A 15,240-nucleotide genomic window follows, 5' to 3' on the forward strand; every position below is an offset into this window, starting at 1 on the left:
GCGCCTGCTGGTGAATGTGACTCGTGGCCAAATCGATTGAGTTGTAAAGGCTGTGAGATTACACGTGATGCCACACTAGTGCGGGGAGTGATATGGATGCTTGTGGTTGCATCATTGTATTGACCATGAAGTGTAATTTACCTTTTTATTTGAAGTATCACTTGCCTGTTAATTCATGGTTAATTTGCATTTGCATAGACAAAGTGAAACCTCTTTGGTAATTTCTTCATTTGGGGGTCATTTGGTAACTTTTTGCTTATTTTGGTTTACTGTTTCCCCCAAAGCAATTGTAACATATGTAAAAGGGTGGAAGGCAGGAGAGATTAAATGACAAAAGGGATGATGATGAAAAGCAAAAAAAAATGGTAAAAAGATGGGACGTGTAAAGCAAGAAAAGACAGGTCTAAAAGAGATGCAAATGAAAGTGAAAGTTGCCATAGTCCCAGAGGACCCGAGACTGCTCTCTCATTAGAGAGATGACTGGTGGTGAGTTTAACCTGAGGGTCACCACACCTCAGGTGAGAGGTGAGGCTGAGAAGGCAGGACCTTCATGGATGATCTCAGCCTGTATGGGAATTGAACCCATACTGTTGACGGTATCACTCTGCATCCCAAGCCAGCTGTCCAGCCAACTGTGCTAATCGACTCCCCTGTGTAAATGGGATTAGGATGAATATCGCAAATAGCTGCCATCTAAAACGATCAGATTAGAGATTATAATTTGAGACTGTTGAACTCAATATTGAATCTGGAAGGCTGTAAAGTGCCTAATCAAAAAATGAGGTGCTGCTCCTCAAGGTTATGTTGAGCTTCACTGGAGCAGTGTAGGAGGCGGAGGAGAGAGGGGTTGGCATGGGAATGGAGCAGAAAATTAAAATGACAGTAGTCACACGTGTGGACTAAATGAAGGTGTTCCACAAAATGGTAATCCAATCTGTATTTGGTCTCCCCAAAGTAAAATAGGCCACATAATGAGCAGTGAATACAGTTTACTAAATTGAAAGAAGTACAAGTACATAATTGTTTTACCTGGAAGGAGTGTTGTAGCCTTGGACTGTGAGAAGGAGGGAGGGAAAAGGTTAGATGTTACATCTCCTGTGCTTGCATGAGAAGGTAATGTGGGAAGAGGAGGGAATATTGGGGTGATTGAGGAGTGGGTCATGGTATTGCGGAGGGAACAATCCCTTCTGAATGCTGAAAGGGGAGGGGAAGATGTGTTTAGCATTGGAGGTGGCAGAAATGGCAGAGAATAATCCATTGAATATGCAGGCTGCTGGAGAGGAATTGGAGACATGAATAACCCTATCATCATTCTGAAAGAAAGGGAAAAGGCTGAGAACAGAAGTACAGGAAATGGAAGGGGCACAGTCAATGACCCTGTCAACCATACTGAGGGTGGGGGAATCCTTGGTTGAGGAAAAAGGAAAACATGTTGGTATTAACTTTGTGGAAAGTTGCATTATCAGAACAGGTGCAACAGAGATGAAGAAACTGGAAAAATGAAAGAAAATCCTCACAGGAAGCAAAGTGGGAAGAAGTGTAGTCAAGGTAGCTCTAGGAGTCAGTGGGCTCTTAGTGAATATTTATCAATAGCCTATCCCCAGAAATGGAGACAGGGAAGACGAGGAAGGGAAGGGAGAAGTCAGAGGTGAAGGCAAGAGAAGGGTAAACATTAGAAACAAAGTTGAAATCTTTTCAGCTCAGGGTGAGAGCAGGAAATAGCATCGATACATTCACAAATATACAGAAAAGAGGTGAGGCAAGGGACCTGAGGATGACTAGAACAAAGAATGTTACACCTATCCCACATAAAGGCAGGCATAGCTAGGACCGTACAGGTTCCAATAGAAACAGCTCTTATTTTGAGGAAGGGAGTGGAGTCAAAGGAGGTGGGTGTTCAACTTGAGGACACGTTCAACCAGGGGGAGGAGGCTGTTGACAGATGAAGGCTGTTGGACCTCTGTTCAAGGAAGCAGTTAAGAACCTGGTGAAGAATGGAAGTGCAGAGGGACTGGAAGCCCATGGTGAAAAGAAGACAGCTGGGCCAAGAAACTGCTAAAATGTTGGAGGGTGGCAGAAGAATCATGGATGTAAGTAGGAAGGAACTGAACAAGGGGAGAAACAAGACAGAGTCAAGGTAGGAAGAAATCAATTCCATGGAACACAAACAGGCTGAAATGCTGGGTCTACCAGGCTAGTTCTGTTTGGGGAATGGAGTAGAAGCTGGCTGTTCAGGATGAGGTTGGATATCAGTGAGGGAAGATGAGATCGGTAACAGTCTTGCAAACAATGGCTTAATATTCAGTGGTGGATGCATACTCCAGGAGTGAGGTAAGAGGAGGTGTCAGTAAATTGGTGTTCAGCCTCTGCTGGGTAGAGGTTGGTAAGTCAGACAACAACAGCATCGACCTTGCAGCAGGTTTAAGAACATTGTTAGAATTGGACCTGAGAGAACCAAGTGCAGAAGTTCAAGAGGAGACAGAGTAGAGTGAGCAAGGGGAGCAGAGAAATTGAGCAGGTGTCACATGCCAGTTCCCAATGAAAATATCTAGATCCAAATGAAAAGATCTAGAAAGAGTAAGAGAACAGAAGAAGGTGTCCAAGGGGAATGAGAATTCTGAAGATGGAAGAAAGATGTGCAGATGGAGGACTCCTAGCCAAAGAAATGGATGAAGAGATGGAAAGGACAGAACAAAAGCTCAGCATTGTGCCGTGCTCAAAATTCATTGAAGTGGGGAAGCTGAGGCCTTGCTGATCAATGATTGCTCGGGATCAGAAAGACGAAGGTCAAAAGGGATAGTGGAAATGCAGCAAGGGGTGAGATTGGAAGAAGGATTGGGGGCAGAGGAAAGTGCAGGGGAAGAAGGATGTGGAGGGGGTTGGTAACGAAGACAATTTCAGATTTTGATCACCTTGTGTGTAAAAATGATTCCCAACAGCAGTCCTGAGCTTGCTTTTTACGAGTTGGTATCTTTGTTCCCTTGATGTATAGTTTAATTAAATAATTCTCAGAATTGACCAGAATTACTGCACAGCAGTAGATTTTGAGTTTACTGCCTACCCATGATTTTTGAGCATACTGTCCAACTGTAAATTTGACATTGCCATGCTGTATATGTCATTGGTCTCTGGTGGGTAGGTGTGCCGAAACTTGCACATAGGTGTAAACAACCAGTACAGCTTAGCTGCTTGCTCCTCTCATGTTCTTTGTTCATATTTTAACCATTGTTTACTGTATTTGGAGAATACCCAAACCAATTTTAATCACTAACTTATCATTCATTTGTTTGCAGCCCTCCTTAGCTCCCATGAAAGTTGGTATTGGAAGAAATTCATTTCATTTCATGTGCTCTTATTTTTCACCTATTCTTTTCTGCTTGAGCCCAGATCAACTAGTTTCTAGTACCATAGTAAGGACTTTTGTCTATTGAGCTTTCTTCACACTCATTCACAATGGACTTTGAAGGTAAAAAAATGCATTCTCACTGCAAAAGTTAGGATGTTGAGCCAAGTATTCATTGTAAAGGAAAATGTTTTTTAAAAAAAGGAGCAATGGTTCTGTGCATGTTGTGATCAAATTCTTTCTCATATTATGAATATCTTGTTCATGGTTTGTATTAATATTTTAGAGGTAATGTTTAGTTCTGGGAAGATTAAAGTTTCCCTGTAGAGAATGGGATGAATGCAACTGAAGCAACTTGGAGTCTATTATAATTAAAAGGTTGGGGCCATGTTGAATTAAAGGGTTAACAGCGAGAAAAGTAAGATCATAAAGTTGCAGGTGGGCTTAGTTAGCTGGAGAAATAATGTCTACACTGCTTGCAAATTAGTGCGGTCCAGTGAGATGTTTTGTTTTGGGAGTTAAATTAGTTTAAAAACATTCAGTGAACCCTGCATCATCATGGAGATGGGTGGAGCTTAAAATTCTCTGGTTTCAATTTATCGGAATGTTCTGCAGCAGGGGAAGAGGCTCCATACTGAAAAGGTGCTGCTGTTAGCAGAATCACGGCAGTTAGGGCTCAGAAAAGCCTTGGGTGTTGTTCTGTGCAGCTGAGGGTTACAGTTTGGACCTCTTGTAGTTTGCAGCTCACAGAGAAGGCGTGGGAGCTGTTTGGTGCAATTAGAGCTCAGGAGAAGTTCTGGGGAATTGAGAAGGTGGCACAAGGTTGTTGGAGACAGCTAGGGCTTAGGAAAACCATTTATAGTTTGGTGTAGTCAGGAGACTGGAGTTCAGAGAAACCGAGAGGCAGTGCCTGCTTAGTGAAGCTAGCAGTCTGTGAAAGAGCTGGAATTATGCCGATAAAGCTGCCGGGAGTGCAGCTTTATGAATGCCGTGGAACGAAATCAGGAGGAGAAAATGAACCATCGGGAGATGAGCAGCGGTTGAGGCACTCCGAGTTGGAATGGCTTTTGAAGAAATTTGGAGGCCAGATCTTCAAAACCGAAGAGTTGAAATTCCTCCTGAGGGAAGCAGAGTTTTACTGAGATTTTGTAAATCTCAATGGTCGCTGATGTCTGGGTGGGTTGCTGAGAAATCTGGGATCTGCCTTTGTTACATCTACCATTTGATTTGCAGTGTGATGTGTTCGACCACAGTTTGCCTGTTAATTCATATTTACTTCATGTTAATTCTGAAAGTTAGAGTATAAGATGGATATTGTAAATTGTTTTACTTTTCTGCTTTTGTATAGTAAAGTTTATTTGGTTTGTTAAAAATCATGGAATCTTGTGGCTTTATTCTCCTAATGGGTAACTGGGATTTCAAACGTTGTCTACATTAAACAAAATGTTACTGGTCCCTTACCAGATCGAAACATATCTCATCAATTTCTATATAAAGAATTTTGTTATGTGAATTTTTTTTCTCAGGTTCAACAACAGGGAACTAAGGTATTGCAAACAGCACATGATATATCAATCCTATGACACAAGGACTTGCACAGAATTGAGCAGAAAATTACTAACTGCTACAGAGAACCACAGGAGTGCAATACTTTGGGGATAATCCTTTTATAATGGAAGCATTCAGGCACTTTTTAAAGTTAAACACACTGGTGCTTGTAGGTCATAGAAAGGAATGTAATAAAGTACACTACTGTGAACTGGCGCAAAACAACCTGTTTTCAGTCAGGCATTTCAATGCAGAAAGTATTATCGCTTGTTTTACAACAGAATTTGACCACCATAGTGATTGATTTATGTTGGTGTGAACAGGGGACCTCCTAATATAGGTTATGATTTCTGAACTAATTTATTATTGAAACTGATTGATTTTTATTAAAGCTAGAAAATGCTTATATTGCAACTTCAGATATGCAGACATGGAAAACTGACAGGATCGGGCCGCTTTCCACGGCCTTTGCCTGGCCATAAATGAAAGTTGCTATCGGGGGATGGCAGTGCATTACCTCCTAGCCTATTTCTGCACTGTGGTGAAAGCCTGAGAGATCCAACAATATGCTGACCATCATGATATGCAAAGCTTTTTTAAAGCCATTAATCATCCACAGACCAAGATCAAATGGACAAAATCCTCTTCGCTCCCAGGATGGTGGTTCTTTTCTTAAGGATGACTATGCCATCCATCAACACTGGAAAGAACATTTTGAACAACTTCTCAACTATGGATTCAATCACCCAGCAGAAGGCCCCTATTAAAATGCTGTGGGTAGAGTGTCAGAGCTACTGGGTGGTAAGCTTGCCAGCCATATTTTTGAGGTGATTATTGCTGATTTTGGAGAACCTCCAAAAGCAAAGAAAATAATGCTGAACGATTAGAAATCATTGGCTTGGCTGCAATTAGAATATTGTGTATCACTCTGAAAGCCTTACATTGGAACAGAAATCACAGAAAAAGTATAGAAGAGATTCACTAGGATGATACCAGGATGCAAGGCTTTAGTTGTGAGGAGAGATTGGAGAAACTGGGGATCTTTTCATTCAGAGAAGGATAAGAGAAAATCTAAACTGTTTCATATTACATGGTAAGTGGAGGAAAACTATTCACAGTGGTTGACATGTCACTGACTACAATACATACATTTAAGATGATCACTAAAAGAATAAAGGGAAGAAGTATTTTCACACAAAGGGTTGTTAAGAAAAGGAATGCCCTACCAGAAACAGTCAAACAAACATACGAATTAGGAGCAGGAGTAGGCCACTCGGCCCCTTGAGCTTGCTCCGCCACTCAATGAGATCATGGCTGATCTGATGTAACCTCAACTCCACATTCCTGCCCACCCCCGATAAACTTTCATCCCCTTGGTAATCAAGAATCTATCTAGCTCTGCCTTAAAAATATTCAGACTCAGCTACCACCACCTTGTAAGGAAAAGAGTTCCAAAGACACTCAACCCGCTGAGGGAAAAAAATTCTTCTCATCTCTGTCTTAAATGAGTGACCCCTTATTTTTAAACACTGACCCCTGGTTCTAGATTCTCCCAGAAGAGGAATCATCCTCTCCAAATCCACCCTGTCAAGTCCCCTCAGGATCTGAAAGATTTTAATTAAGTCGCCATTTTTTCTTCTAAATTCCAGTGGATACAGGCCTAACCTCCAGCCTTTCCTCATAAGCCCACTCCTGGTATTAGTCTAGTAACCTTCTCTGAACTGCTTCTAATACATTTACATCTTTCCTTAAATAAGGAGACCAGTACTGTACACAATACTCCAGATGTGGTCTCACCAATGCCCTGTACAACTGAAGCATAACCTCCCTAATTTTGTAATCAATTCCCCTCTCAATACTCCAGATGTGGTCTCACCAATGCCCTGTACAACTGAAGCATAACCTCCCTAATTTTGTAATCAATTCCCCTCTCAATAAATTATAACACTCTATTAGCTTTCCTAATTACCTGCTGTACATGATACTAACTTTTTGTGATTCATGCATGAGGACACTCGGATCCCTCTGAATCTGAGCTCTGCAATCTCTCACCATTTAGATAATAAGCTTTTTTATTCTTTCTGTCAAAATGAACAATTTCACATTTTCCCACATTATATTCGATTTGCCAGATCTTTGACCACTGCCTTAACCTATCTATGTCACATTGTAGCCTCCTTATGTCCTATTCACAATTTACTTTCCTATCTATTTTTATGTCATCAGCAAACTTAGCAATCTGTCTCTTCATCCAATTCATTTATTTAAATTGTAAAAAGTTGAGGCCCCAGCACTGACCCCTGTGACACACCACTCATCACATCCTGCCAACCAGAAAAAGATGTATTTATGCCAACTCTCTGCTTCCTGTTAACTAGCCAATCTTCTATCCATGCCAATATGTTACCCCACTTTATCAAATGCCTTCTGGAAACAGAATCCAGAATAAATTTTAAAAGGGAAGGAAATCAATAAAAAAGAGAATAAAGGGGTACAGGAAAGGAAAGAGTCATTAACAGACTGGCTTAAATAGCATAAGTCAAACAAGATTGACAAAAATAATATTAGAATACCTGAAAATCAAAAGATAAGCATTGTTTGAATAGAGTGTGAAAAGCAACTGAGGTTAACCAAAGAGGACTGGATATATCTCTAAAAATACATCAACAAAACTGAATTGTGACAGTTCTGAATACTCAAAATAAATAGTCCATTATTTTGAACATCTACATGGCTTAGAACAACACATTCAGTTAAAAGAATTCACACCCAAAAACATTATTCATTACATCTTCAATTCATTCTGAAATAATAATAAGCACCATGCTGAGCTCTAGATATACCTGAATTCAGCCCAGATTGAGCTCCCTGACATGAAATTGAAAATGTTTGTCAAAGAATTAACAATCCAGCTGTTGAAGAATGTGGTGTTGAGTTGAGCAATTAGGTTAGGCCTGGTTAATACTCAGAATGTCTGTGGGCTGGCAGATGGAGGACAAGCAGGGAAATTAAAGAGACAGTAAGAAAACGGAGATGCTGCTGTGTTTACAGAGCTGCTGGCCATCCAATTGGTTGGATGCTCTCTTGAGGTGGGACTTCCCCCTGAGAAAGAGGTGGAAATCTCGCCTTAAGGCAATTATTGCTGCTCCTATTGTTAAATTGCTGTCCAGCAACTGTTGGAATTCTGGGCGGTCTCCCCTGCTGACCAAATTTTTAGCCGAGGGGAGGTGGGAACTGCACCGCCCAATAAAATCCAGCCTCCTGTGTGTGTGTTAAATGTATGGTTCCGTTGAGGGAGTAATGCTGGCCCAGGCAATGAGAAATCTCCCTGCTTTCTTTGAATAAGTACCACAGAATCTTGATGTCCACCTTAGCAGACAACAAGGCCTCGGTTAATGCCTCATCTGGGAAAAATAAATGCATCAAAATAAATGAATCGCTGCCACAGTTTTGCTCTGAATTATCAGCCTAGAATATATACTCATATTTATCATGGGGGAAAAACAAAATTCTTTAATGGGAATCATTCTCAAAGAATACAGCACAATTGTATTTTTGCTGGTGGAATTTTTTTTTAACAGCAAATCTTCCAGGGCCCTGGAGAGTCATGGATGTATTATGTACTGTTTGAAGGCTGTGTAACATTTGAGCTTTGGGGATTGGCAGCAATAGCATGGAGTAATTGTAGCTTTAATTAAGTTTATAACCTATCCTTTGTAGTTAATTTATCTGTGTTAAACAACTTCAAACTTCATCAAATTGGTAAACAATAGCTGTGTGATTCTTGTAATCATCCAGCAACTGACATGAAACAGTGCAGCTTCAAAACAAGTCAACAGATTGAATTCTACCATTGATATTGATCATGGCTGACCTCCTTCACCTCATTTTTTTTTTTACAGCCGTTGGTCATGTTTTGGCTTTCTACTGCAACTTAGTACATTTAGTTTGTTACTAATGTTAAGCAGTAGAACCAGTAACTCGTAAAAATGTAGCTAATTTATGGTTAAGCTTAGTTGTGCTCATTTACCTGCCCAGGTTGTTCACAGGCTGTCTGGTACTTTGCCTGTTGGCACACTTCTTTTACCCTTTCATATTTAGGTAGGTAATTGGTTTGTTGGGCATCACCAGCTCCTCCTTCTTTCTTACGGAGCAATTTGCTGGAAAAAAAAAGGAGCAACAAAATTTTCTGGTAAACTGAAAGAATATGTGGCTTTTAACACTCCTTATTCTAAGAACAATGCCCGCTTACAATACTCCAGTGTGAATTCAACTGCTTGCTTTCAGGAAGTGATGACTGAAGATTTATGAGGTTTGCTTAAAAGCCATACTATGTTTGCCTGCAAAGGAGCATTTAGCAACAAACATCACAACAATTTTTCCCCTCTTCATTATTTCAACTGCTACAATTCTAATTTGCACTGTTAATAAAATCACTCACTGCTATATTTACTCCAATACATAATCCAGTACAGAAAAGGAACATCTCCACACTACCAGTCTGCACATTCAAAGGTTCATCCTCTGCTATTTCCACTACCTCCAACATGATGCCACCACCAAACAAGTAGCTTGACTACATTTCCTCCTATCTCCTTCTGTATTCCTAACTCTTCCCATAAAGACCCTATTCCATTTTTCCAGTTTGACTCGGTTACATCTGATTTGATGAAGCAGATTTTACAACAATGCTTCTGATATGTCTTCCTTTTTCCTCAATGGACAATTACCCCGCTCTCTCCCGACAGCCCATCCCCAACCACCATGAATTGCAGGGCCCTTGACCATGCCTGTCCCATATCCCACACTCTTCTTCTCACCCTCTTCCCTTCCTCCCAGAAACATTGCAGGGTTCCCCTTGTGCTCATGTGCTCGCCTTCTCTCCACCTGTCTTTATATTCAACAGTTAATCCTCATCCATCACAAAACACGTCTTCCCCTCACCACTTCAGCATTCCAAAAGGCCCATTCTCTCCAAGACATGCTGGTCCACTCCTTTATCTCCCCCAACACCCCCTCCCCTTCCCATGGCACCTTCTCATACAAGTGCAAGAAATGTAATACCTGTCCTTTTTACCTCCTCCCTTCTGCTGTGCAGGAGCCCAAAATAGTGAAATAGTAATGTACTTGCGCTTCTCTCAATTCTTTATACCATATTTGCTGCTCACAATGTAGTCCCCTTTAAATTGAGGAAACCAAATGCAGATTGGATGGCTGCTTTGTGGGAAACCTCCATTCAATCTGCAAGCGGGATTCAAAGCTTCTGGTCACCTGTCATTTAAATTCTCAGTCCCACTCTCCCTTTGTCCTCTCTTTCCTCCTGCAGTGTTCCAATGAAGCCCAATGTAAGTTCGAGGAACACCACCTTGTCTTTCCATTTAGCACTTAATAGCCTTCCGGGTTCAACACTTGAGTTCAACAATTTTAGACCATGACCTCTGCCTTCATTTCCTTTGAATGCCAACTGTTATCCCATTATCTTCTTCTCTTGCCTTGCACCATCATCCTTTCCACCATATAGGGAAGAATTTTCCCCCCATCAGGGGAGAGGGTCACTGTCACATGAGTTGGGACATGTCCATCAGTTTTATTCAAACTTTTATTAAATTTTTAAAAAACCTACATGAAACCTCTTCCCGCCCGAGGATGAGGTTTCATGCTTTTTCTGAAGCCCGCCAGGGCTCCCGGCCTGTCCAACAACCTTAAGGTTGGACGGGCAGGTCTTTTAATTACTTGAATTAGTTTTTAAATGGCCTCAATTGGCCGTTGACAGGTCAGTGGGTACACTGCTAATTCGGCTGTGACCCTGCCGACCTGAAAATGGAAATGACGTGGGGTGACATCGGGAGTTCCGCCCAGTGTCATAATTTTTCCCTCCTTCCACCCGTTCACAGGCACAGGCCTTTTCTTTTGTTTCTTCCTCTCCCATTTCCTTGCCTCAGTACTTAATTCAAACTAGCTACATTTCAACTTCTTTCAGTTCTGATGAAAGGTCAGTGAGTCGAGACATTAACTCTGTTTCTCTCTCCACAGATGCTGTGTGACCTTCTGAGTATTTCTGGAATTTTGTTTTCTTTTCAGGAAGGGACTCATTTGTTGCAAATAAAATGATGAATTATTTAATACTCCCTTCTACTTTATCCCCTGTTGCACTTCATACACTGGCCCGGAGAATTGGCTGCCTTCTGGTGTGCTCCTGCAGTAATTTTAGTGAGATTAAACTAAAAGAAACAGATATTAAATTGGGGCCCAGAAACAGCTAGTTCTGGTCCAATGTCGAAGATACTTTGAGGATTGTATGTGATGGAACCTCAGTCAGCCCAAACATGGAAATCTGGGTGTGTGTATAAGGCTAGGGGTGGCAAGGAAGGGGCTGGTAGTGTGGGTTAGAGATCCATGGACCTTGACCTTTAAAGAGACCCAGGTGCAGTGTCAGCTTTGGTAAATGGTGACCCTGTGAAAGCCTTGAGGTCTGCTTGGAGAATCAGGCCAGAATTAAGGCTTTTACCTCGAAAAGTGGCTGGACTTTTTGGTGCTCTGGTGTCCCCATCCTCTCCAGCAAAAAAGTCAGACCCACTCCGGTGAGTTGCCCCGCAGGGAATTGTTAGCGGTCCGGCCTTTAATTGGTTTAACGCGGGACCTGTGCCCCAATCTAAGGAGGAGGTCCTTACTCTGAGAACTGTTGGCCAATCAATTGGCAGGCAACACCCTGGTCCCAGACGTGTCACCAGGGGCAGTGGCGGGTGTGAATGTAGTGAGCACAGCACTCATGACATGTTACAAACACCCCCATCTGCCCACAAGCCCCTGGGATTGCCGTAAAATCCAGCCCAAGGAGTAAGTGGGAATTTCTTTTCAATTCTTAGAGTGGCATATAATTCTTAATTAAGTTAACCCAATCTATTAGCCACAGGTTCATTATAATCTTGTCTCTGTCAGTTCTTTTTAAGCTTTGTGATTTGTGTTAAAATTGTCACCCTCTTTGAGCCACATGCAACACATTGTGTGGGGATCTTGGTTAAGTATAGTTAGCAATCATTAAACATGAATAACAATAATTCCATTGTTTTTTCTATCCATATCATTGTGGAATTGGATACAGAAAGTAAAATGAACAAATATTAGCGAGGATGGTATTGGACCTTAACCTCACAGCACACACTGGCGCCGAGTCTTGTCTTGTTACTGCACCATTTTTGGTAGGTTGGGGTTGTAGTGAGGCCAGAAATCTCTATGCAGGTACTTACCATCCCATGCCAACTGATGGCCAAGCCACCATGGTTTTGGAACAGGTCAGGAAATAGTCATCCAGTGCATTCATCTGATACAAGTGGGAGCCTATCAATTTATGTCAGTGAGGGTCTGGTGATGTGCACAGGATCCAGACGCAATTTTAATTCTCCAGCAAGTGGCATGCAGTGTGTAGGTGGAACTCAACATACAGCAGTCTATGCAAAAATCCCTGAAGGGATCACTGAAGTTGCTTGGAAAATACACCAGGCAAGTTTTTTTTTGTGTGGGTACAGGGAGAGTATGAATGCCAGTTCTGATCTCACTAAAATGGTCTTGCCCTGATTCCTGCCCACCTTCCCCCAACTCCTCCCCTGAATTGAATACTGCTGGCTCGGCTCTGCAGAGAAGCTGTCGGATTTCTTGCCTGTGTTGATCAGTGGATGCTCCAAATGCATTGGCAGTTTGCTGGGAATATTTTATTGAGTCCCTGCTATGAACAGTGGCTGGAATTCTCTGCTCCCACCAGCAGCAGGAATTGCAGCGGGCAGCGGCACTAAATTTGGTGTAATCTCAGTTTCCGACTGGTGGGAAATTAATTCAGAATTTTGTTCTCCTGACTTTGATGAGGGGTTAAAGGTGGGTTGAGGTTCCTGCTGATCTACGTCGGGAACCATATTTGCATTCATTTACATCTCAAGAATGCTCATTAAAAGGCCAACTCTCCAGAACTACATTTCCCCCTCCAATTTAAGTCTCCACTGGCTGATAAACAGTCTGTTTCCCAACTGTATATAAGTGATGTGCACTTGGTGAGCTTCACTTCATCATTGGCTTCAAGATATATAGACATTGCTTTCGCCTGCCTTAAGAGTGTCGCTGTATGATTTTGGTTGCCTGTGCCACAATCTGCACCAAGGCTCGGCATGGGAGGCAATGCCAGAGGGGAGCGGGGAGGCAGGCCAGACTGGACAGGGCATATGGGAGTGGGTGCACAAAGGGAAGATGGGCAGGACTGGGAGACGTGGAACATGAGAGGGGAGTGGGAAGACAGAGGCAAGACTAGGGGTGGTCAAGGAACAGAATGGGGTGGTGAAAGATTGTCCTGGGGCAAGAATTATAAGACTGTCTAAAGAAGAATCCGAGACTGTCCAGAAGTTGAGGCCATGCTGTTGGGGGCATATTGAAGAGACTGTCCTGGGGTTGTGTGGGCCATGTTAGAGGACTCTGCATGGCACACATGTCTTAGTCCTGATCTTGGGTGAAGGCTTCTCTGGTCAGTGATGATCATGCACAGTATGGTGTGGACGGTGTGGTCAGTCACCTAAGGGTTTTGGTCCTGGGGTTTAGAATCAACATACTGTGAGGCAGAGGGCACAGTAATGTTCAGGGGAGCATATGTATAATAAGTTATGGGTGGGTATTAGATGGCCTCATTGCTGGGGGGGATGTGTGCTGGAAAGTCAGGGCGTGTGTGGCCTTGAAATATGGAGGGGTCAGATCGACTAAGGGCACAGGAACATCAACATTAAAGGATTCATGGGGGAGAACAGGAGTATCCACATGGATAATGATGGGTTCAAGGATAATGGGGGAGGCTGGATAGTGACAGAAGGAAGGGAAATAGGAAGTGGAAATAGGAAGAGCCTGGAGGAGGATGGGAGGGACTTGTGGATGATAGGGGGAGGTTGGAAGTTGGTCTCCCAGACAAAAGCCAGCAGCGCCATTTCCAAGCTCACCTTACAATCTTGCAGTTCGAAAAACAAGCTAGAAAAATAATCGGTCAGGGAGGGTCTCAGGATGTATCAGAGGGGTTCAGCACAGCAACTTTTGGCCTATAACTGTCCTGCTCAAACCATGGAGAGCATGGCTCAGCTAAGTGGTGGACTCGAGGCGTCTAATGCACAATGAATAAGCTTGGCTCCGTTACTAATGGTGCTCATTCAGGTGAGAATCCATTACATTTAGGTGCTGCAGTGCATATGGTCTTAATTGGCATCTGATCCTTAAAGGCATGCCAGAATGGATGTAGGGTCAAACAATCAAGGGCCACATCTGCTGCGCAGAGGCCCTAAAAACCTCCAAGTTCCCAGTGCACAGGTCATGGCATTCAAGGCATCATGTCTGTGCTTGCACTCCAGACATAAGTGTAACAATTGGGCATCCATAGTTATTGTCAAGGCCACTGGAAGACAACCAACACAAGGCTGACTGTGGCTTCTAGGACTTGGGTCTTCTGATCCAAATTAAGACCCTCATGTGCAGTCATATCTGAGGAGAAAGCTCAGCTATCTATCATTCTCCAGGGTGATCTCATCCTGCAAGGGGTGGCCTTGGTCTGCGATGTGCAAACTAAGAGAAAGTCAAGGGCTGGAGACCAGATTCCTGCCTTGTATATGGAGGGAGAACGTTCAATGGGTACTATCATTGATTGCTCAATTGTAACCATTCACAGATACAAGCAGGAGTGAAGAATGCAGGCTGTAGGCAACACTGCCTTCCTGATAGCTTTGATTAGAGTGAGGAGAAGAAAGGCCCATCACTGATTGGTACATCTCAGGGAAGACCATCGCCCTGAGGACAAGAGCTAGGGCCCCCAGGAAGACCCAGATGCTGATGAGGAAGGGCCATATCCACAAAGGCATTTGGCGTGACCAAAGGTCTACTGAAGGTGCAGCTCATACATGGAGAAGAACGAAGGACAGTGCCACAGGTGCCTTTGCTTGTCTAGGAATGTGGTAGCTTATGTTTGCCACATTTTTCATGAGGAACTGCCACCACACAGACTTGGAGGGCATCCCACGCTGGTTGCTCTGTAGTTACTGCCACACTGAACTTTTTTGCCTGCAGAACCTTCCATGGCTCCACTTGGGACCTTTGCGAAATCTCACAATCGGCGACACACAAATACACAAGGGAAGTGACAGATGCCCTTTTCAAAAAAGCTCACCATTACTTGCAATTCCGCATGGACGAAGCAAGCCAGGCTACCAGATCTGTGGGATTCAATCTCAAGCTTTCTGCAAGTGCAGGCCAACTGCACATTTGTGGCCTTTAGAGCTCCCTGGTAGCAGCTTGTGAGATTTGTTAATAGGAAGGATTTCACTCTCTGAATATCC

At 43.0% G+C, this 15,240-nt stretch overlaps 1 protein-coding gene across 3 annotated transcripts in view; it reads right to left on the reverse strand.

The window, feature by feature from the left end:
* sulf1 (sulfatase 1) overlaps window positions 1–15,240 on the reverse strand; it is a 421,690-nt gene that overhangs the window by 69,759 nt on the left and 336,691 nt on the right. For all 3 annotated transcript variants that reach the window (XM_041189449.1, XM_041189450.1, XM_041189448.1), the window contains one exon: window positions 8,922–9,051. In XM_041189449.1, coding sequence (XP_041045383.1) covers window positions 8,922–9,051 — 130 coding nt within the window. The remainder of the gene's footprint in view (window positions 1–8,921; window positions 9,052–15,240) is intronic.

Source organism: Carcharodon carcharias, chromosome 6, assembly GCF_017639515.1.
Source record: "Carcharodon carcharias isolate sCarCar2 chromosome 6, sCarCar2.pri, whole genome shotgun sequence".
Lineage (NCBI taxonomy): Eukaryota > Metazoa > Chordata > Chondrichthyes > Lamniformes > Lamnidae > Carcharodon > Carcharodon carcharias.